This window comes from Populus euphratica, unplaced genomic scaffold (genome assembly GCF_000495115.2).
Source record: "Populus euphratica unplaced genomic scaffold, PopEup_1.0 scaffold2.1, whole genome shotgun sequence".
Classification (NCBI taxonomy): Eukaryota; Viridiplantae; Streptophyta; class Magnoliopsida; order Malpighiales; family Salicaceae; genus Populus; species Populus euphratica.
In genome coordinates this window covers 3,578,326-3,602,727 of record NW_011499846.1, presented here as the reverse complement: position 1 = coordinate 3,602,727, position 24,402 = coordinate 3,578,326, and the positions used below count along the sequence as shown (strand labels likewise).

At 33.6% G+C, this 24,402-nt stretch overlaps 4 protein-coding genes across 5 annotated transcripts; 1 reads left to right on the top strand and 3 right to left on the bottom strand.

The window, feature by feature from the left end:
• The first annotated feature begins 2,983 nt into the window (after positions 1-2,983).
• LOC105132393 (polyphosphatidylinositol phosphatase) lies at positions 2,984-6,382 on the top strand. 2 transcript variants are annotated; one of them, XR_843567.1, is made up of 7 exons: positions 2,984-3,410; positions 3,495-3,617; positions 3,718-3,917; positions 4,188-4,331; positions 4,585-4,802; positions 5,101-5,429; positions 5,621-6,382. XR_843567.1 is itself a non-coding variant. In XM_011035878.1 (7 exons), the coding sequence occupies exons 1-7, from the start codon at positions 3,302-3,304 to the stop codon at positions 5,747-5,749; spliced, it is 1,182 nt and encodes a 393-aa protein (XP_011034180.1). In that variant the 5' UTR covers positions 3,009-3,301; the 3' UTR covers positions 5,750-6,382. The 2 variants fall into 2 exon arrangements, 1 of the variants encoding a protein (XP_011034180.1); XM_011035878.1 differs by having other exon boundaries at positions 3,009-3,410; positions 5,171-5,429.
• A 3,082-nt stretch (positions 6,383-9,464) lies between these two features.
• On the bottom strand, positions 9,465-10,514 carry LOC105132399 (40S ribosomal protein S20-2-like). Its single transcript, XM_011035893.1, has 3 exons — positions 10,403-10,514; positions 9,943-10,056; positions 9,465-9,748 (listed from the first exon to the last, which is right to left on the bottom strand). Exons 1-3 carry the CDS (start codon positions 10,512-10,514, stop codon positions 9,609-9,611), a joined length of 366 nt encoding a protein of 121 aa, XP_011034195.1. The 3' UTR covers positions 9,465-9,608.
• Positions 10,515-15,725: 5,211 nt separating this feature from the next.
• On the bottom strand, positions 15,726-17,949 carry GAE4 (UDP-D-glucuronate 4-epimerase 4). The gene has a single exon (XM_011035852.1). The coding sequence runs from the start codon at positions 17,389-17,391 to the stop codon at positions 16,096-16,098; it is 1,296 nt and encodes a 431-aa protein (XP_011034154.1). The 5' UTR covers positions 17,392-17,949; the 3' UTR covers positions 15,726-16,095.
• Positions 17,950-19,968: 2,019 nt separating this feature from the next.
• On the bottom strand, positions 19,969-24,402 carry LOC105132373 (RNA 3'-terminal phosphate cyclase/enolpyruvate transferase, alpha/beta). Its single transcript, XM_011035839.1, is given in 11 exon segments — positions 19,969-20,395; positions 20,493-20,554; positions 20,995-21,205; positions 21,510-21,627; positions 21,703-21,916; positions 22,520-22,668; positions 23,078-23,171; positions 23,174-23,214; positions 23,216-23,307; positions 23,885-24,161; positions 24,296-24,402. Coding segments are annotated over 11 exon segments (1,497 nt in total). The 5' UTR covers positions 24,316-24,402; the 3' UTR covers positions 19,969-20,176.

The following is a 24,402-nucleotide window of genomic DNA, read 5'->3' as shown; positions in this document are numbered from 1 at the left end:
ATGTTGTAATTAAAAAAAAAACTCGGGTGATTTAATGACTCAGTGAAAACTTGAAACCTAGATTTTAAACTGGTTTAAGTTTAAAAATTATGATTTTAATTAAAAATTAGTTTGCTTGCTGGAATCAAGCACGCCTTTAATCTTAACCAAAAGTATTATATCAGTTGGTGATTCAGTAAGTTTTTGAAAACATTTGTTTTGATCTTTTAACTTGAATAATTATATAAACTATACAATTGCAGTACGGTTGCCTTTAATCTTAACCAAAAGTATCATATAAGTTGGTGATCTAGTAAGTTTTTGAAAACATTTGTTTTGGTCTTTTAAGTTAAATAATTATATAAACTATAAAATTGCAGTACAGTTGATAGAAGAGAGAGAAAAAGGTTGTATTTGAATGGTAAAGAAAGAAGCTTTTTGCTGATATTCATTCGAGTTATTAAGATAAAAAAAAAATTATGTTAAATTATTTTATTTGATGCAGAAAATTTATTTTAGCTATTTTTATATTTTAAAAGTTTGTGAAAAATAGATTTAAACTTAGGTTAGTTTTTTTTGTTGTGAGTTGAGTTTGGTTTTTTGAAATGTTTTTTGAGGTGATGAATGAATTTTTCATGGTTTACATGATGTTCTTGGTTAAAAAAACATGTTGCAGGATAGATTTTATAATAAAAAAAGTATGAATCTTAATTTTTTAATTACCATAATGAGTGAAATCGACTCAAAATAGATGTCGCGTGGACTACCTTAATAGATGATATGTTGTCTATTGCTAGCATAATTATCATACCTAAGACTATTACATCTAGCATGGCGAGTTCGAGATGAGTACTATAAAAATATAATTTCAAATAATACAAGTAAAAATAAATAAAGTGGTGTGACTAATTAAAAATCTAAGAAAAAAGGGATAAAACCTCATTTCTTTTATTTTGTTTATAAGATATCTTTAAAAAAATATTAATTTTTTTATTACATGTTTCTAAGAGATTTTTCTAGTTTATTTATAGTTGTATTTTTTTTTATATAAGCAAACTATGTTATTTAAAATAAAAAAATATTTATTTTCCAGATATATTTTTAATAAGTATAGCTATTTATTTTTTATTTTTTAATTAATTTAATGTTTTATTTTTTAAAATTAAATATCTTAATTTACATATTTTTAAAATTTTATTTTTATATATCATTGATAATTTTTTATTTATTTATCAACGCAAATAACTCTTAGTTTATTTAAATACATATTTGTATACTTTTTTTTATTTATTATATTTTTTAAATTATAAAAATATATTAAAAAACCGATATATATAATTTTTTATAAAAAATAAAAACATTTAACCCGCAGCTAAAATGCTCTAATGAAAAAAATCCGGCAACCCCAGGCATAAAAAAGAGAGTTAAAAACCCTCTCCCTCCTCGCCACCATGTAAATAAATAATAATAAAAAAAATCGTTAAAAAAAACTAATCACCACCGTAAGTTCTTCGCCGATCAGCCACAACAAGCCACCACATAGACGACAAATACCACGCCGAGCCCAGAAACTACCCTACTTCGCTGCTCTGTGCCCTACCATGGCTGCAATAGCGTTTTTAACGACGGTCTAGCCAAGGTATGTTCATTTTTGACCACCGTGTCTTGTTCCAGCCGCCATGCCTCCGCTGCCAGCACATCGTCTTGCTATTCACGTGCACTCACCATACCTGTTGCTCCTTCACGTGCTAGCAACAACTTCAGCAAACAATACCGCGGCATGAGGAATGATGATAACAACACGATATACTTTAAAGTTCGCAGCCAAAGTCCAGTCGGCCCTGATTCCAGTAAAATATAAATTTCAATCCTCGGAATTTTAAATTTTGGCAATTAAGCCCCTGAATTTCTTATATTTACCTTACAGGGTGTCTGGAGCTGTGAATTGAATTCAACAATTAAATCAATTATTGTGTTTGAAATTTTTTTCCAGAATATATATTTAAATTTTAAATGAAATTTAATTTCTAAAAAAACGAGTAAAAGCAAATAAAATGGGAGATCTTTATTCAGTACAGTAATGTTTTTTGGAATTTATATTAAAAATAATATTTTAAAAATACCGTCCATATAAAATCATATTAGATATAAAATTGATTTATAATATATATTTTTTAATACGAACTTAAGCAATTAAAATAGAAATTCATAAAAACTGAAATGATTTGAATTTATGATGAAAGTTATTTATATGAGAAACTCTTTTTTTGTTATCTGTTCATTTTATTTTGACAAGCAATACTTTTTTTTATTAGAAGCTTGTGTCTTAATACGAAAACTTATCATGATTTAAAAAAACAAATTTTAACTTAAAGATAAAAAATATCTTTATTATTTTAATAAAAACTTATAAAAAATAAAAGAATTAATAATTTTATTTCATATATAATTATTCATATTGTTAATATTATCTTTTTTTTTAAAATTTATTTTTAAATATTTTTTTAAAAAATTATACTAGGATTGATTTTTTTTTCTCCAAAAAATGAGGTTGGTCGAAAATTCTCTCTTTTTTTTTCTAATGATTTTTTTCTTCATCTTCCAATCTAGGAATTAAATATGGTGAAAGGAAAAAAAGAAGAATTGAAACATTAAAATATAAAAACACTGTGACCAAGCTAGAAAAAATAAAAACTTTACAATTAAAATTGTTAAAAATCATTATTCGAATGCACCTGAACATAGAAAAACAATGGATTTCATGGTACAAAATGTACAAATCTTTTAGTATCTTTTATATTTTATAATAAATATAATTTCTAATTATAAATATATTCTTATAAAAGTATAACAACATAAACATAAAAATAAGAAAAACCAATTTTCAACCAAACTGAATAGAAACCAAATCACTTGCTCTTCTCATATTTGATTATTCGGTTTAAATCGGCATTAAATGGGATTCTTCTCGCCCCAAAACACACCCTCTCAGAACTTCGGCCGTCAATTGTAGGAGGCCGAATGAAACGACATGTCACTGAAGAGCACAGACTTCAGTTTCTAATGAACGACATGTCGCCTTTTAGCTCCCCTTCCATTTTTTCGTTTCTTGATCGATATACCTAATTGCAAATATCACACTCACACACGCCTTTCTTTGTTTGATTGTAGTTAAAACGCAAAGCTCTCCAAATCCAAATCTGGATCAAATCAAACCAACAATTTCGCAGAAGAAGAAACAAAATTTTGCTTTACCAGATCTCACTGAAGATTCAACACTCTTGATTCTGTGTTTTTGGTTTTTCCAGATTAAAATAAAATAATGGGTAGAAAAGATTGGTTAGCGATGAGATCATCATCATGGAATGGATGGCGATGTTCTCTAGTGTTTTTTTTGCTTGTTCTCTTCATCCTTCTTAATCTTTTCTACGGTGATTATCCTCTCAATATTTTTCCTTGTAGTAAAGCAAAATTCAAAATGAATGATACTGTCATTCTTTTTCTCTCCTTTTCAGTTCTAGAATTGCATCAGAACCCAGCTGTACAAGCCCCGCCGAAGAAAATGAACACGAAATTCGATCATTTAGTTCTTGGGCCTGCTGCCGGTCAAGGCTTGCCTAATCGCTTGCAATGTCAAGGTTCTTACAATTTAATTTAATTTAATCTCTCTTAATTTGCCAAAGTTTTTTTTTTTTGATACAATGTGTAATTTATTACGTTTTCCATATGGCGGAGCAGGCACGAAAGCGCTGAACAAGACCCATACGCCGAGCTCCTCGAATGCTGGAGAAAGCGTCTCCTTTGTCACTGTCTTTACTGTTTATAACACTTCATTAGCTGACTCTAGATTATCAAATTTGGTCACTGTTGGGAATGCTTCTTACACTAAAATGGAGAGGGCAACGGCTGTTTTGAATGTCTTCGTTGACTTTATCCAGGTGATTTAACCGGGTTATCATCTTACTAGCATCTGTTTGTGAAATAGTCTTGAGAATCTTGTGACCCAAATTTTTTAATCTTGATATGGTGTCATTTTAATTTTGTTTGGTTAGTTTTAAATTCACTTGCCATTTTGTATAATCGCATTACAATTTTGGTTTAAAGTGTGTTAGTTACATCTTTCTAGTTGGCAATTACGGTCATGTGGTTTACACTTGTTTGTAATGAGAGATTTGGTTCAAATCCATGTTTCACATGTATGCTTTCAGGTGACAATGCCACGGAGCAATGTTGTCATCCTAACTGATCCAGCTTCTGATCTTTCATTGCGTAGAAATAGTGTGACTGTGTATCCCATTCAGGGTGATTATTCGCGAGACAAGTTGATGCTTCAAAGGATCAGGTCTTACATTGTAAGAGCATATCACATTGACATATAGGTAGCATATTTCTATTTTTGATTAATAGTTCTGTTTCTTAAGGCATATTTCATGCTTTCTCTACACACCCAATGAGTTTCATTAATTGCAGTGTTTATTTTCTTTTTCATTCTCTCTCTCTCTCTCTCTGATTTTCTGTGTTGCACATTGAAGATTAAGAAGATACATGTCTTTGATGAAAATGATTTATTATTTTTTTTTTCCAATTTTTGTGCTGTCCATATAGACTTTTCTGGAAACAAGGCTTGAGGAACTTTCTCAGAACCCAGGCCATATAAGTCATTACATCTTCACGGACTCTGATATAGCTGTGGTTGATGACCTTGGACACTTGTTTAACGATCACCCAAACTTTCACCTGGCTCTTACCTTCCGGAACAATAAGGAGCAACCTTTAAATTCAGGATTTATAGCAATAAGGGGGACCACTGATGCAATTTTAAGGTATTTAGTTTGTAGTTCTTTTTGCTATTCCTTCCTTTTCCTTTTGACTGTGATGAAGATAAGCAAACAGATTTGGAATTTTTCCAGTTGTTTAGTGGCTGATGTTCTTGAAACACCAGCCCTGGCCTGCAACAACTAAATGGTTACTTAAGGTAGGCATGGTGTTGGAGGGTTTGGAGTTTTTTTATCCTTTTCTTTTGCAGGTTGGCTTATGTTTTTTCCCCCTCTGCTGTGCAGAAGTCACAAGGAATTATTAGTTTTTTTTTTAGTGTCTTGTGATCCATGCTTTTCCTTGCAGTTTTTTGGCAACCATAAAATGGAACCTGATCAGACATGATTCTTGTTACTGTAAAATATTTGCAACACAGGGCGAAGATTTTCCTTCAAGAAGTATTAAAAGTTTACAGTTCCAAGTTTATGAGTGCCTCTCGAATGCTTGGAGATCAGTTAGCTCTTGCCTGGGCTATAAAATCACATCCTGGATTTGATTTGAGGAGATTTACCAAAGCACAGGCTTTTCTGGAAAATATTGGTGGTGCTTCAGTGCTATTTCTACCATGTGCCACATATAATTGGACACCTCCTGAGGGGGCAGGCCAATTTCATGGCATGCCTTTGGACGTCAAGGTAATGTCATAATCATGATTAGCTTAATCACTGTCTGAGTTTTACATTCCTTGCATTTTGTCCAACAATAAAAGAAAAGGAAAGGAAAGAATAACGCACTTAATAAAAGAAAAGGAAAGGAAAGAATAACGCACTTAGTTAATTGAAGATTGGAGTTTTGGTTTGTCACTTGCTTGGTTTCCTACATGCAGGTTGTTCATTTCAAGGGATCGAGGAAACGCCTAATGCTGGAGTCTTGGAATTTTCTCAGTTCCTCTTCTGACATTTTTGACATGTTATGCCTTGTTTTATTGAGTGGGAGAACAAAGTATGATTTTTGAGTAGTATCAGCGGGTTTAAGTTCAGCTTTGATTTTTTGTTACTAGAGGGAACATCTGATTTCATTTAAAGAACTGAAGATGAATGCTCTGCTGCATCATGTCGGGCTATTAATTGGCATGTTTTGCGGGTACCAGAGACTCTCTGCTAATGAAATCTCAAATCCTGATGGTACAAATTCAGCTTCTTTGGCTGCAAATGCCACTGATGGCATGGAAAGATGGGAATTGCAAAGTTGCTGCAAATTTGATTTTTCTACTTTTCACTGAACAGAGTACTACTTTGCTACCATAATTTCTGGTACTGCAGTATGCCATTCCTATCTAGTTTTTGTTTTTGAAAACTCCATGCAACCATGACGAGAGAGCTTCAAGAAAAAGTTGAATCATTACATTTAGTGACAGGAATATAACTGTAGCTCGTGACTATCCAGCTATTTTGATGATTTTTTCCTTCCTTCTTTGTACATATCTTTATGGATTACAAATATTACAGCTGGACACGTTTCATGCATAGATAAAGATCTTTTCTGTCTATGATGATTTCTAGTTGTATCTAGGATTGCTTTGCTTTAATGGTTACTGCCACAGCTTTTTAATTTCATCATTTTAAAATGCTACAAGTTTGGAAGGTTATGCATGGAAGGCTTGATCTTGTGAGTTTAATGAGAGACCATAATACTGCACCTTTTCTTGCAAATGTTACCTGATCAGCTTTTTCTGTAGGTGCATGGCTTCCAGGAGGAGACAATTTGTAACAACATCTATTGTCTTCTTAAACTATTCATCTTCAATTAAAATGTTGCTTCTATTAGCAATCGTGATTCTATTGGTACTCACATGTCCTGCAATTTTATTCCTCACCAACTTAACTCAGCCCGAGTCTTCACCGGCTTTTTTTAATCCTGCGCCATTTAAAATTCTGTTTTATATATATATAAAAAGTTAATTCAATTTTTATATAAGTTTTTGATCGTTTTGATAGACAAATATTTAAAATTAAATAAAATATTTTTAAAAACAGTTATCACCACATTTTCAAATCATCCTCTTCCTATCCAGTGTTTTTGAGATAAAAGTCTCATGAAGAGTTATTTTTACTTTGTTCTATGAAGCTCCCAGCTGTGGAATAATTAAGAAAACAATTTAAAAATCTCTTTCCATGAAGCAAAGAAAGAAATGGAGAGAGAAAAATGCAATTTGAAAAGAAGTGGTTCGCCTTTCAAGATCTTATCTTGAGAAGTCAAAACGATGACGCGCATAATCCTCTGTTTCTCCCTTGCCCAGGACCTTTTCTTCACTCCTTTTTATAAATAAATCTTCACTCGATAAAGTACCTTTGTCTGGATGAATTTTAATAATATTGACCACTTTACTGAATCAAGGATATTTTGTGTTTGTGATTTGGGTGTAGGGTATTTTTTTAAAATATTTTTTATTTTAAAATATATTAAAATTATTTTATTTTAATTTTTTAAAAAAACTTCTAACATTAGCATGCAAAAATCATCAATAATTATTAAAAAAATATTAATTTAATATTATTTAAAGTAGATATATTTATTAAAAATATTTAAAAGAAAAAGTTACCTTACTGTATTCCCAAACGGATTTGTAAGTATTACTTCTGCTTTTTGGTCCAAAATGCAGAAACAGAATCAACACCGAACATGTAGTATTTGCTTAAGGGTCAATTTGCCCATAAGTTTAGTATAGGATTCTAAATGTCCAAGTGTTTGCGCGGTGCTACCGTGTTTGTAGCTGCTTTTCATTTAAATGTTTGATTAGTATATATTTTGCTTTGAAATCAAAACAAGTGTTACTTTTTTTTTAAAAAAAAAAATTGCTTTGGTTATGAAACAAGCCATGCTACTTGTGTTTTCCATTCCAAAAACTACTTACTGTGAGAGGTATATTTTTATTTTAACTGATAGGATAGTCTTTTATATTATTAATTTTTTAATTATTTTAATAAACACTAATAAAGTGTTGGTTTAACAGTTACGATATTGCTATATTTCTATAAAGATAAAAATACAAGTTTAATTCCTATGAAATGCATTTATTCAAAAGAATAATCAAAACTTCCGAATAGGATTAGTTTCATCCTTTAAAAGAATTTAAAAGAATATAAGGATATCTAAAAAAAAAAATATTATCATGCTATTTAAATTTTTTTATACAATTTTTAAACTTAAAAATCATTCTCATAGAAAATCTGTACACCTAAATAAATTTATGGAATAATAAAATATTCAATACAAATAAAATATATAATTTTAAATTATTTTTAACATGCTACAGTACTTGTCAGTTATTTTATATTTTAATGGCATTATAAAAAGATTTAACCAAACACTATTTAACTATTTTAAATATTTAACAAACACTGGTAAATACTCTAAATATTTATAAGCACAATATAATGAAGTTCTAAGATATTTTTTCTTTAAAAACAACCCGAATAATAACACAATAATTTCTAACACGTCTTAAAATTAAAGACTTGAGAAGCCATGTGGTGGAGTGTTAATTTTAAATTTCGTAAATAGAAACCTGGGAGGAAAAAAACCTCCTCTTAATATAATATTTAATTAAAAACTAAACCATGGATGAACAAAAAAAAAAAAAAAACTTTTCGTAGCCAGTCAACCATTTTGAACAGCAGCCTACCTGGAGTATACTGGGCTGAAGAGAAAGCCCTCCTTGGTAGCGAAGGTCCTCTTGGGACAAGAGAATCAGAGTTTTTTTTTTTTTTTTTTTTTTTTTTTTCCCCGGTGTTTTTTACCAAGAAAAATAAAATAATATGGCAGACAAGCTGCCCCCGTGCAGCTAACCAACCTCTCCTCCTACTCTTCTATCTCATTAGCCACAAAGGCAAAACTTTTCATCTTCTTTCTTGTCCCGTTCTTGATTCTGTTTGCTCATTCATCTTGCTGGCCATCACCTACTGTTCATATGGACCATTCCAGAGTTGAAAGACCAGCGCGTTTTGGCGTTGATCGGGACCCCCATGGTCTCTATTATCTGTCAAAGAGGCTGGTGTTGTGCACAACCAGCCGACGAGAGAGATCGGGGTCAGTCCTCGTCGGGTTCTTCTAATTTCCAGGTAGAGTATTTCTGAGTCTATGGATGTGTTCTTGGTTAGGCTGTAATGGTGGACAGTAAAGTGTGGTTTACTACGTCGGATCGTTCAGTTATTAGAAACAACCAAACTGCTCTGATACCATGTTGAATCTTGTGTAGCAAGAATCTAGAACAAGAGCTAAAACTGCATATAAAGACTACATTCTTATTGTTATGTGGTGAATATATGATTTTGCAATTGTATTTATATGAGTTCCTAGCCTATATGAACATCACAACACCACATGCACTTCTGCATGTCCAGCCTAAATTAGCAGGCTTATTCAGCCATTCTAGATTGAATACGGTCTACATATCTCTGCATATCTAGTAGGAAATATTTGACTAACATATGAATTGCAGATCTCTGCATGTGTTTATGTAATCTTTTCCAGCAACAACCATGTGATTATGGCTGAATATGTTGCATATTTGAAAACTCATTCGGAGTTGGTGTATAATAGTTGACTGGCATATAACTCATTCTAACTCAGCAATCACATCTAGAGAAATGCATCTATGTACACTCTTAAATTTCTGTCAAAATTATCATCATGATGAACCAAAAGAAAAAAAAATCGTATAAAAAAAAACCAAAACTTTAAAATTCACTGAATAGTTCCCACGGCAAAACAATTGAAAATAAGAAATTAAAATTCAATGTAGCAAACCAAAATTGTTATCAAAACAAAAATTCATTACAATAATCAGAAAATCCTAAACCAAGCACGCTCAATCAGTCTGCAATTGTAACCTCAACGTCCACACCAGGTTCAATGGTGATAGAAGTAATCTGCTTCACCACATCAGCAGAGCTAAAAAGATCAATCACACGCTTGTGGATACGAAGCTCAAGCCTATCCCAAGTGTTTGTTCCTGATTAAACATATATTTACAAACATTGAGACTATCAATATCAATCCAATACACAAAGAAATAAATTTCCATATTACAATGGCAATTAAGATGCAATAATAAAAAGACAACCCATAAATATTTAAACAAACTCTTCTAAGAGAACATTTAAAAAGAAGCAGTTAACTAATAAAGTCTATATTTTAAATCAATACCTTCACCACATGGAGCTTTTCTAGTAGTAATATTGAGAACTTTAGTTGGTATCCTCACTGGGCCCTTGATCCTCGAGCTCTTATCCTTAGCACTATGAATAAGATCAGCACATACTACATGTATTAACAAAAAAGCAAAAACACGCACCCACGATATACTACATGTATTAACAAAAAAGCAAAAACATGCACTCATGGTATTAGCCTAGCGGTGGTAGGAGTATTTACTCCATAGGTTCGATCCTTGGAGTTGCATGCCTGTCAGCCCCGCGCTGTCTTATCTGCCTGCTGGGTTTGCAGGGTATTCAGTGGGCCGTGAGGATTAGTTGTGGTGCGCGCAAGCTGGCCCGGACACCCCACGTAAATCAAAAAAAAAAGAAGCAAAAACACAAGAAATTAAAAAAAAAACATAAAACATAAATCCCTGGTTAATATATTTTTTTTTTAAAATGAAGACAACCTTTTTCAAGACTTTTGATATTCTTTGATGAAAAATTAATCCTAATACGATGGATTTGGTCTTGAGGCTCCTCTAAACCAGACTTAACAGGTTTCATTGCAACAAAAGCCATGGCTTTTCAGAGTTTTTATAGTTGAGGCGCTACTGCTGTTATTAAAAACAAAAAACGTGAAAGGGAGAGTGATTTGTGACGAGGGTTTTGTTTTTAACAAACTATATGTATAGTTTGTTAAACACAAAATAAGATTGTAGAGATTTCGGTTTATTGCAGGCCCATCCCAAACTAGCCATGGCTGGAGGCTGGACAATTCCATAAGGTCCAAAAAACGGAAACGAAAAATCCCAAGGATTAAAAAGAAAATAAAAATAAAATAATGAACGTCCTACCCGCTCCCTCTATTTTTTCTTTCACTAGGGTTTCAAAGAGCTCCCGAGGGGCTGCGCTAAAGCGACTGCAACATATGCAGACTAATTGTCACCTCAACTTATAAAGATTGTAATTTTTTGAGTCAATTTCTCTTTTTTCGAACAGTCAATTGAACAGTTCAAATCTCCTGCAGGTTGTCACCCCAAAGAGTTTATTTTAACTCTGCCCCCTGATTTTATTTGCGCCGAAGCTGTGATCTTTATGCGTTTTTCTTCACATTGATTGAATTGTTTGTGTTAGATTGGTGTTATTGGTTTTGAATATGGTTATTATCTGCATTGTAACAATCTGAAAATACTGGCTCTTTGATCATATATCTATCCTTTGATCAGAATGTCGAGTCCATAAAATTTTGATCTTTGATGACCATTCATGTTTTTTCCTCAATCAAATCATTGAGTATACAGTATTTATTGATTATTTGCTATTAATGAATTGAGGAATTCAATTGTAGAAGGATCATGGAGTTTGTTTTATAATCTTATAAGCCATTCTGGAAATTCTTTGGTTCCTTGCTCAGTCGGATTGTGATTGCCAATTATGATGATTAGTTCTTTTATATTCCCTTGATTGTTGCTTTAGATTGTTTTAGTAATTAGCAATGTCAAGTGGATGTGCCGTTCTATTCCTGATCAGTGCTTTGACCATGTGGCTAAGACTAAGTTTAGGGTTCGCATGCAAAACAATAACTTGTTTGTATATTAGGACCCAGTGCTGTAAAAGTAAAACAGCTTTAGTGTGGCATATGAATTTGAGTTTTAATAAGGCTAGTGATCTAATAAATAATATTTTACAGGATCATTCTATTAGGCAAAGAAGTGCCCAAAATCGGAAGGTATAGACAGTTGATTTGGTTTCCAATTGTGGCTGTGCTGTGTGTACTCTTTTACCACTGGACTAATGCATAATCAATTTCAGATTATTAAAAAATTGTCTTCAGTTGCTTTTGGAAAACCTAACGTAATAAACTGATAATAATAAATCATAAATCATGATAAAAAATAAAAATAAATTAAAAATAAACTAATTGAAAGATTACTTGGCATTAATTAAGTACCCGAAATATGGTTTCAATTTTTTCTTTTTGTAGGTTTTCAAAAATAGTCACAATTTTGTAAGTTTGAGAACAATATTTTGGCTATTAATTTTGAAAACCTAAAAAAATAAAACTGAAACTATATATAATTTGTTAAACACAAAACCCTAGTCACATGGTACATCCGCAACACCTCAACGGCTATAACATTGAAAAGGTTTGGATCCTGCTGGTTTAGAGGAATTCCATGACCAAATTCATCTTTCTTTAAAGAATATTAAGAATTTATTAACTCGGGATTTATGATGTTTTTTTATTTTGATTTTTGGTATTTTCTTTTTTTAATTTCTTGGGGTTTTTTTTTTTTTTTGTTAATACATGTAGTGTGAGCTCGTTTTGTTCGTGGTGCTAAGAATAAGGATAAAAGGACTTGATATGAACCGAAGCTCTCCATTGTACTACTATAAAAGCTGGGATAAGGATAAAAGCTTAAGAATTAAAGGACTTGATACCAACCAAAGCTTTTCATTTTACTACTAGAAAAGCTCCATGGCACATTAATTGCCATTGAAATTTGAAAAATTTATTTATTTATGTATTGGTTTGGTCTTGATGGGGTCTCAATGTGCATATATTTTGTATATATGTTGTTTGTTGAATTAGTAACAAACACTTGGATAAACTAGAGCTCTATATCCACAAACAAGTGATTGCTTCTTTTTTTTTTTATTGATGTGAGGAAGTAGAGTACTTGCATCACCATCATTGAACAACGATGTGTGGAGCTTGAGGTTAGAATTGTAGACTAATTAAGTTCTTTTATATTTTAACTCATGATTTTGTTTTATGAATATAAAATTGAGGTCTAGGATTTTTTTTATTAATGCAACTAAAAACATTTTTGGTTTGCAATATTGAATTTGAATTTCCCATTTTTAATTGTTTTGTGGGGGAATTAATAAGTGAATCATAAAGTTTTGTTATTTTTTTTTGTGATATAATAATTGTATTGACTTTTTTGTTTATCATGATGATAATTTTGACAGAAATTTAAGGGTGTGCATGGATGTATTTATGTTCAAGAGCTAATTCCCTTCATGACAATGTCTAGATGTAATTGCTCTCAAATGTTTAGGGTGTTGTGAACCTTATGCTAGGGTCTCCCAGGAAAGTGTCTAAAGCAAATTTGTACTCAAACTAGTGAGTGAAATTGTTAGTTTATCCTGTATTGTCCATGCTTGATCATGATCCTCTGCAAATAAAGATTTTCAGCAGAATTAATTTCACAATTTAGAACCCAATTTAAGTTAGCAGTATATATAGCTTGTTTACATTTCATTTTTTCTGGCAATCTGTTGGCCCTCTACACCCAACCTCAATTTGGATTTAATTCATAATAATTTGAGTTTTCAATTGCTTTTAATTTGCGCTTGTATTTTGAGAAGCATGCACCATATTACATTCTAGCATTTCTTTTTTTCTATGAGAACAGCGTTTAGTAGCTTATCATTTGCTTCAAAACTTCCGTTGGTTCCCAGCATGCTTATTGACCTCGTCAGAATTCAGCATGTATGATCAGTTCCCAGTATCTAAATGCAGAAGAACCGAGGCTGGATGATGTTTTTGCCGAAGATTAAGATGTCCTGCAATGAATCATAACTTATCGTATCCAGAGTTGGTCCAATAGAGCTAGCTTCCACACTGACGTGAGCAGAGTTCAAATTTGGGCTACCCTCGCCTATTTCAATTTGCGAAGAACACAAGCCACTTCCATGTTATTTTATAACTGGATCGCTGTTATAGGATTGCATAGTTCGGCATGGTCTCTGCGTCCAAGCATGCGCTGTCCTGAAATTACTTAATATTTAGAATTTGATTTTTTTTTATTTCAAATTATATTTTTTAGTGTTTTGAGATGGTTTTATGTATTGATGTTAAAAACATAATTTTTTAATAAAAAAAATTAATAAAATATATTTTAAAAAATAACTATTATTGTATTTCTATTGGCTGAAGTTTTTCTCCATCCCTTGAAACATGTATCAAATAAGGATGTGATCAAGAAGTCATCTTTGTATACAAGGGTTGAATAAACAAGTAATTGCAACGCTAGCTATCCAAAATGTCTCGAATACTTGCTCAGAAGCTCTTAATCACAGAGCAATTTTTTAGCTGACAGTAAGGATTTATATTGATTTGAAACGGGGAAAGAAACAAGCCAGCTAAGCATGAAACGCAAAGCAAGTTCATTTATTTATAAACAACCTGCAATATCATGTAAGAAAGTTTCTTGCCTGGAAACTCTGAGAATCATATCCACCAAGCTGAGATCAACCATGCCTCTTGGAATAATATTAACTTACTCCTTCCACCAAAGGAATAAAGGCTATTCCAGCACGCAACATGAAATGGAATATAACAGCAAACTGAGCATCTCCTCTCTCCTGTGTTTCCTGTATATGCACGTAAAAAATACTTGCAGACAAGAATTTCTTTTCCTATTTCTTTTTCATTTTTTGTATATATAATAAATAAGTTATGTTGTATAGGAAAAGAAGATAGAATTTTGTTATTTTTCACCTTCTGCTAAGAAAAATGCTTTAGTTATTTTTAAATATTTTAATTAATACACGAAAGAAACAGGCCAATTTCGCTGTGTTTTTTTTGAATGACTGCCTGACCTCTAATTTTCATATAAAGGACATGCAGATCATAGATAGACTCTTTAACATATATATTTCTAGGAAATTTTCTTGTTGAAATCTCAATATATGAGCAAAATCACTGCAAATAAATCTAATATTTTGTGTTCGAAATTGTAATTATAGTTGTTTTTCAAAGTATTTTTTACTTGAAAATATATTAAAATAATATTTTTTAAATTATTTTTTATATCAGAGCATCAAAATAATCTAAAAATACAAAAAAATATTAATTTAAAAAAAATAAAAAAATTTATTTTATAAAAAATTACTTTTAAAACACAAAAATAAATACCGTCTAAAAGATTGCGTTTAGGTCTCTATACCAAACCAAACAAAAGTAGAAACACTTGCTCCATTTGTGCCTAAACAATTGACATTCTATTTCTCTCTGATTTTTAGGGGAAAAATTGGCAAAGAACCAAAACAGTCCACTCCATGATAAGAAGATATAGACAGAATACAGCAAAATAAATGGAGTGTAAAAATTCCATGCTTTCAAGGGAGTTCTTCAAAGTCTCAGGGAATGAGCAAAATAAACAGTGAAGATTTACCTCCTCCAAATTATTTTTTAATAACCAGCTATTTTATATTCTGTCTTACAAGGTAACATCAAATTCCAAAGAAGAAACTCAACAATCATGCATTGCATCAGAAATGACCAAAAATAGCATATCTAGAACTGAAAAAAGGAACAGAAGGTTATGGCGAGACTACAAAGGAAAATTTAGGAATGCAAAGCTGGAAGCATACAAAATTTGATCAACTCTACCACCAAATGTGACCTATAGCATCACATTCATTAACAGAATGCTACAACATCCTAGAATATCATGTATGAAAAAGAACAAGATAGACCTGTAGGTCAAATGCAATACATAATTAATATCTATCATTTACCCAGAACAGCAAAAAACAAAGGAAGGACTTGATGAACTTTTGAATCAAGTATAAAAGCCACAACTCAGACACAAGCTGGTCTCAAGAGGTAAAAGAGTTGATCAGCTTGTATTCCCCAAGTCATTCTCAACAAGCAAAAATGAAATAGTTGCAGCTGTATTCATCATGGATGTCAATAACAGACCAAGCCATCGTAGAAAAAGCATACACACCATACAATAGTCAAATGAAATTCATTCTGTTCAGTATGAAAACAAATAAATGAAATTAACGTGTACTATTTTATTGATTGACACATGTCCAACAATCAGCATATGCTCTATCAGTCATGAACTCTACAGCACCGAAACTACAACAATTACAAATTCCAAAAATCGGAAACAAAAGAAAAGGATGGTTCTGGCTTTGTTTTGATACAGCACTCAGAGTGCCCAACAAAACAGAATTCACCAACCACGCACTCTTCTTCAACAGAAGACAAGATATTCCTCCTTGTCCAGCATCAATTAAACATATACCAAAGACAATTATCGTGCAATGAAAGAACACAGAAATGTTAAGAAAAACAATTATAAGAATCATAATGAACAAGGAATATTTTCCAAGTACCGAACCAAAAGAATTCATCTCATCTCGCAACAGCTTTCTTGTTTCCATAGTAACTGAGGTACCACCGCACGAATTTCTTCAACCCTGTCTGCAAATCCGTGGTAGGCTTATATCCAAATTCCTTTTGAGCATAACTAATATTCGCGTGCGTATATGGAACATCCCCATTGCGTGGCAACTTCATAATATTCCTTTTAGCCTTGACCTTCAAAAGCCTTTCCAAGATACTAACAAGATCAGTAACCGGCACAGGCGATGTATTCCCCAAATTGAAAACCCTCAATTGTGCCGGCCCTTTCTTCTTCCCTCCGCTCCCGGTACTCTTCTCTGCCGTATCCAACGAACCCAAACAACCCTTCACAATATCATCAATGTAGGTAAAATCCCTAGCAACATTCCCATGATTCGCAGCCTCAAAAATTGGTATAGTCTTCCCATTCAAAATATCCTTAGTGAAAAAGAAATATGCCATATCCGGCCTCCCCCATGGTCCATAAACCGTAAAAAATCGCAGCCCGGTGAGTGAAAGCCCGTAAATATGATTATAAGTGTGTGCAATTTCCTCACCAGCTTTCTTAGTAGCAGCATATAAACTAGCAGGTTGATCAGTTCTATCTTTCTCAGAGAAAGGCACTTTAGTATTAAGCCCATAAACAGAACTGGATGATGCCCAAACAATAGCTGGTTGTGGATTTGCATCTTTACAAACTTCCAACAAACTAACAAAACCGGCAATATTACTATGCACATAAGAAGCAGGATTTTTCATTGCATACCTAACCCCAGCTTGAGCTGCCAAATGCATCACATGTGTAAAAGGCACCACTTCAAACAATTTCTTCAACAAAGAAACATCATTTATATCTCCTTCCACAATAAAAACACCACTTCTTTCAAGAAGTGCTTGTCTTGCTCTCTTCAAAGTTGGATCATAGTAATCATTGAAATTATCGAGTCCCAAAACACCATCTCCACGGCGTTTAAGCGCAGAAGAAACATGGGTTCCAACAAAACCAGCTGCTCCTGTCACTAAAACAGAGAACCCATTTCGAGACCGGATTCGGGCAGAGGTCCGGACCCTTTTTTCCCAAGCAGCTCCGCCCCAGGTAGCAGAAGTAAGATAACGGCGTGATGGATCGGAGTTTGATGAAGATGGCGGGGAGCGATAAAAGAAGAGAAAGATTACGGCAATGAAGAGAAAAGACCAGATAGTAAGCTTGGCTACAGAGGAATGCCACCTTGTCCTTGAGTAATATGGTGATTTGTCCATCTTGAATTTGCCTGGTGTTGATGGGGTGTGATCAAGATGAGACATTTTCTTGAAAAATCGAAATATGGGTTTTCTTTTGTTCTCTTGATTTCTTGATTGCGAGAGGTTATTGTTAGGGTTTGAAGGAATGTGGCTGATTGATTGATTGGTGGTGGTGGAAGGGAGCTTAGGTCTGGCTATTTTAGCTATTTTTGGTACAAGGAATCGTTTTTTATTTCTGGTTTCTTGGAAGGATGGACTGCTGTTGTTGGTGGCTTTCTCTTTGACAGGAATAAAGAGCAAAGGTTCTTGATTTTCTGTTTAAAATGGTGATTGAAAATAATGGAGAGGCATGAATTTAGAGAATGAGAGAGAGGGGGGGGGCTTTTAAATTTTAGGTGATGGGAGATCAAGAAGAGTCAAAGAAGCTGAGGTAAATATGGTTTGAGCTGTTAAAAATAGGGGGGTGAGAGATTTTTTTGTTTTTTTGAATGTTCTTATGAGAATTTTCAAAAGTGAGACATGGAGAACAGAGGGATTCTGCTTAAAATTCGATCCATTTCTATATGTAGTACTTGGATTTGACTGGATGGAAAGCCTTCAATCCATTAGCACACCCCCCCTTTATTTATTTATGCTTGAGAGGCAGTTTCTTGGGAGGAGTGGCTAGCATGAGATTTGAGGATGACGATGTGGATGAGGATTCGAGGGTAATTATGAAGGAGTTCTTTCCTCGTTTTGTTTTGTTTTTTGTTTTTATAATATAAATATTTAAATCAACTTATATATATCTTAATTAATTTTACAAATTTTAAAATTTACAATCATATAAATATTTCTAAAATTTGACTCGTTCCTCCTCTTCATACCATTGAAATGTGTGAATAAGTAAATTTTCTCATTAATTTTCAAGGTTCAAAGCATGTAAATTACTAGGTTTGAACTGCCATTGATCACATACAAAAATATGGCAGTAATCTACCAATTTAGATCTCATCAACTCCAATCTTCTTGTAATTGACTGTATTTATGATCCTTGTGTACCTATGGTAAAAGAGTGTTCAAGCAAACTTTGGTCCCAGTTTTCAGCATTTTTCACTCAAAGGGTCAGACCCAAAATTGACCAAGCTTCATGGAACATATAATAGGAAATATGACTGCACATGAATCATGATGAAAATTTCTAGTAGTTTACTGTACATTTTTCACTGTCAAAGGGAATTTTAAGTAATCATAAGAAAAATGCTGCCTCATAGACCAAATAATAGGTGCACCTTTTTCCTTTTCATTCTCTCTTCATACATTATATAAAGCAGTATCATAAATTTAGTAGGTGTGAGTGATTATGTGTTGGTGGGTCTGGGTACCATTTAGTGTAATAATGATACTTATTCCAGCTTACCATAATCAATAGCTAAATTGCACAAGATTGTCTCTGGATTAAAGATTATAAAAAATGGAGCACAATCCTTTCCAAGCAAGACAGATTAATGACGTTTTTATCAAAAGATTAGTGGGTTATTGTGGCGATAGTCAACATTGTAGTGAGCATTGACAGTGCAGCACAAAACTTGAAATGAAGGCAAATGCATGAAAGCCCTTCTAATGAATATTTATTGATGTCTTAGATTGAAAGTTATGTTAGACTAGCAGCTAGCTACGCATCATGTGGAATGGTGTAATGTAGAGATTATTGTAGAATCACAAGCCAGCGGTCCAGTTTACTTCCTCTGAAAGCTCAACGTGGCTCAAAATGAAGAGTGATGATGAAGAAAATTATATCAAAGTTTATATTTGGAAGGAAAAGCAAGGGAAATTGTAAATTTCATAGCCACCACCCGCCAGGAGCACACTAGAGACCCCATGTGAGAACCTGATGAATAATAATAATAATAACAACAACGCAGAAGGGGCGCCCCTCTAACTAGTTCTATATTTATATACTACGGCAACATGTTCCATGCCTATTTCATGCCTTGCGATTCGGTGCCAGCTAAAGCTCTGGAGGTGAGATTTCACAGATATGGAGACCAATGCCTTCTACCCAGTTTCTTTGATGACTAGAGGCACGTGAACGTCATTAGTGTTAAGCGTAGGAGGGAAGCCCAAAAAGCTGTGAGAATTAGAGAAAGACAAGCATCTCATTATTGATGAAGCAGCTAGAAACCAACCGATGCCGGCATTTAAATGTTGAAATCAAGAAGGGGCCAATAATTGTAACTTTTAAGCCACAATTGTGAAAAAGTTATTCTCTTTAGATTTTTTTTCCGGCATGCCGGAATCAAACCATTAAAACTGTACCTGATATTGTCATGCGTAAGCTACAATATGAACATGGATGTCACTTTAAAAAGAGGCCAGGCTAGGAAAAGGAAAGGATGACCTTTACTCCAAAATCTTGTCTTGGATAGAGGGATTAAGTTCTGTTAGACAAACCTGCTCAACTCAAATTCCATCCCATATTTATCTAAAGGGAGAAAGGTAGAAAATATTAAAATTTATTGATTTAATCACTTCAAGCATTCATTGATTGATTAATAGTGAACAGATATAACCATTTAAGTTCATAGTTAAGGTCTAGCACTACACTCACTCTCTCGAGAGTCAAAAATAAATTAACTAAGCTTGGCTTTTCCTTTCAGAGATGACCATTCTCCAGCACAATAACAACATCAGCCGTGAGTGGTTTAAGTGCAACTCAATGCTTTGTTTACCTTGCATAATTATAATAAAATATTACAGCGTGATACATGAAAAAAAAGGGGGGTTGATTTCAGATTACAATGGTTGCTAATGGTAATGGATAGCCTCCTATCTCTCTTGTATACATGGTGAATGATTTAAGTGCAACTCAATGCTTCGTGTACCTCTCAAGGACTTCAAAGTAGTCTGGGAAAGTTTGTCGCGTGCAACCAGGGTCCTTGATGGTGACTGGGACTTCTCCACAGGCAGCAAGAGAGAATGCCATTGCCATCCTGCGATCTTCGTAAGTGTCAATCTCTGTTACATTTAGTTTCTCAGGTGGAGTAATCACACAATAATCTGGTCCTTCCTCAACTGTTGCTCCCAACTGTAACACAAAGCTCAGATGTCAACATTAGCAAATTGTTTTATCAAGTACTCTTCTGTGTAGAAATTAAAATGAATAGAGAGCCTCTGAAACTGACCTTCCCGAGTTCCGTGCAAATAGCAATCATCCGTTCCATTTCTTTCACTCCCCAACTTGCCACTGAGAATTAGAGAAACCAAGAGATTGGGACAAGTTACATACCGGAGAAAAGTTGTGAATCCTGGAATTCCTTGTTAGCATGAGCAGACAGAAATACAAAAATCTAACTATCAATTCATTATTGTTGGGTCAGTGTGACTTTTAGAACTCCAAGGCCAAATGATGAGTATTTATGGATTTTGAAAGATAAGGTTGGTTGATGTTTATTGCTCCTCCTCAGAATCAGAAGTTATGCGCCGCCCTCATTTTCCATAATGGCAAACTAACATGATCTACCAAATAGTAATCATGAATCCATTGTTTATCAACATGAAATAGTTTTGAAATTTTAGGATCATATAGATAATAAATTTCTAGTATATATGTCAGTTTCCCTCAGTGTCATTCTATTTAAAAGTTAAAAGGTACTCCATTTGTCACATTTAAAAGGTTAAACATACCATCTCTTATGGAAGTAGGGCCATCGGCAAAAAGCGCAACAACAGCCAGAGTCATAGCAACATCTGGCATTTTGTTCACATTTACATCAACAGCACGCAAGTGTTTCCAACCAGAAGAATCTCGTGGCAGTCCAGTGACAGTAACACTGTTCTTGGTCTGGGTAACTTTAGCTCCCATTTTCTCAAGAACCTCTGCAAACTTTACATCTCCCTTAATTTCCAACCAAAAAGAAACTTGAGTTAGTTAGATCAGTGTTAAGCACTGAATGAATTCATATAATACACTGTACTTGTCTGATGCATGTAATATTAAGATTGATTTGTGATATTCTCTCCCTCCATGGAATTTATTAGGAACTAGGGAGTCGATCTGGAGAGTGGAATGAAATTTTGAGAAGAAATCTAACAATTTTGTTGACACGTGGAAAGCAATGGATGTCGTAAGCATATCTACACCACATTCATAAATTATGACATGCAAGTAGAAGACCAATATATTCACATGAGAGAAATACCTGCAAACTGTCTGTTCCACAACCTTCAACAGTGATGATCCCACCAGTGATTGCTGTGCCGGCTAGGAAGTAACTGGCACTTGAAGCATCACACTCAAAAAAAGAGTTTCCAGGAGACCTGGTTGAACTGTCAGCATGTTACTTCGAGTATTATTTCAAACACTCATGCACTATGGATACTAAATAAACTTGCTTGTATTTTTGACCTCGAATGAAGAAATGATCCCAGCTATCACTATGTTCTATAAAAACTCCATGGCGCTCCATCAACTTTAAAGTCATCTAAACATAAGGAACAGAAATCAACTTGTCAATTATCTCAATTTCCACATCTCCAAGGACTAAAGGAGCTGCCATGAGCAAAGCAGTCAAGCATTAACTACTTTTCGATCCAGAGAGTTTAACCTGAAAATGGAGACAAGGGAAACATGAATTATGAATGAAGACTTTCATTCCATCATTAATGACAACAGCAATGAGTGTTTGTTTCAAAAATATCTTTCTAAAAAAGAAACTAACAATGAAGTTGCCAGCAAATCCTAAATTTAATTCACAGAAGCAAATTCAAGGTCAAAATGCAAAAGTATTATGCTGAGGTGGCTGAAGAATATGGATGCCTTTCCAAGAAAGCTCAATGAATGATTAACAAAGTGAAGGTTGTTTCAAGTTCAGGTATCTCATTTTGGATGAACAACCAGAAGCATGTACATTGAGCACACATGAGAAAACATATATTTTCTTAATGATAGCAGAAAGACTACAATGATCAGTCACAAACCACACTCAATAATCACCAACCAGGGTTACCACATCATTTGATACCATGCCTTTGTCAAGAATTAAGCGGTAATCAAGTCAGCAGTTACATTGAAACATAAGATTACTTAGTTGTTCAATACACTGCCCTAACCCATACCTAATGCCAGAAAAACAGAAGAAAGAAGTAATGATGGATCAAACGTATTATACAACAAGAAAGATCAATGTAGAAGATGACAGAAATCACATCTTCCCCCCTGGAAGGCCTCCATTTGCATTTACACGAACAGGGGGGCAGTTTGTAGGAGAACAAGAAACATCTGCACCAAGCTGCTGAAGACCAATAACCAAATCACCAATTGGTCTCTCTCTCATTCGTGACACCCCATCAAGTATGTAGCTGGAGTGTATTGAATGATACCACCAACAAAAAAGAAGAAATTACTGTAAGTACAGAGCTCTAGAAATGGTAGGATTGATATGAAAGACACAGAGATGCACTCTCATAAAGTAACTGCCATCCATTGTTGTATTCCACAGGTACAGTATACAATTGAACAAAATTGGGCCATTGATCCGAGTAAAATTTTCAAAATACATAATGACACTGAGAAATTAGAATCTATTCTGCTTGGATTGTTCCTATGGGGATTATACACCCTCAAGATTATAATCTGAAAATTCAACTTCGTGATGGTGATTAATGCTAATGACAAGCTGATGCTAATGGTGATTAATTTTGTCCACATCAATATTTATTTGAAAGAAAATAAAGAACAAGGTGGGGAGTGGCGCAATATAGAACAGACCTCAAATTTCCACCTGCAGCTGTCAATGGCCGCATTGCTGTTCCAGCATTTCCAAGGAAAAGTTCAACATCAATCTTTGATTCTTTTCCCACTGCAACTGACCACCACAACCTTCTACGATCACTTGTTTGAGTTGTGTTCTCTTCCAAACGTAGTCCAAGTGTTCCGAGTGCACCAAGCATGTAATGAACATCATCACTATTCAACAAATTGTCAACAACAGTCGTTCCCTGAATGACAAAGATGAAAACAACCATTAATGACAGCCAATAAAGTTAACGGGCCTAGAAATGTAAGACAATAAACACATTGCATACAGTATTCAAAGCCATTTATTTTAGTTATATGAAAGTAAAAGAAAACAGAAGTTAAATACATGAAGTAAAATAAACACTATATAATGTTTATTTTATCATGAATTTCACTATACAATCATCATTGTCAGTGGAGTCCATTCTCCTGTATATTGTCTTTTTACTAAATACAGTCAATGTCATAAAATAAACAAATTCAATACCAGGTTAAAAATACAAACAAATACAAGCAACTACCAAAGAAATTATCTTTTGTAAAACTAGACAATAAACAATATATATATATATCAATGTTGTTTTTCCTTTCAACCACATTTCTAAATCTCTAGCAATTCACCCATTAAATTTCATTCCCACCAATAAAGCCTCAGTTTTTCAAATTCTATTAAACTCACGTCCCAGAATGCAACAAAGCCAGCTACTAAAAAAATTATGTCAAAACAAAAAGAGCAATAAACAATTTCTAGCATCATATATACATATAAAACATTACCTCAGAGAGAACAGCAAGGAGGAGAATCCGATTAGACAGAGACTTAGAACCCGGCAAAGTAACAGTTAAAATTGATGGCTTATCTGATGTAGCAACTGAAGCTAGAGCCTTTAAAGGTCCAGCCTTCAGTCTGCAATCACCCGTTTTTTTACTTTGCTTTAACCTCAAAGAAGACCCTTTAATGAGCTGTGGTCTGAAGGAAATCGAAGATAAAGAATTGGGGTTCTGGGGTTTCGAAAGATTAGGTACCGTGTAGGTATTTTGGGCTCCACTGCTGGTTTTTTTAGATTAATATGGGTGTTGGTTTAGCTTACCATGATTAATTCTACAAATTTTAAAATTAATAATCATATAAACTTTCAATAACTATCATATAAACAATTAAAGATTCCAACCAAGGCTCCACTGCTGATTTTGCTCGCTTGAGCCATAGCTTTCACCGTCTCTCTTTTCTTTGTACAACACTAGCACGTAACACCCATACTATGTTTTCTTCGTGGTTTTTTGAAAGGGTTCGA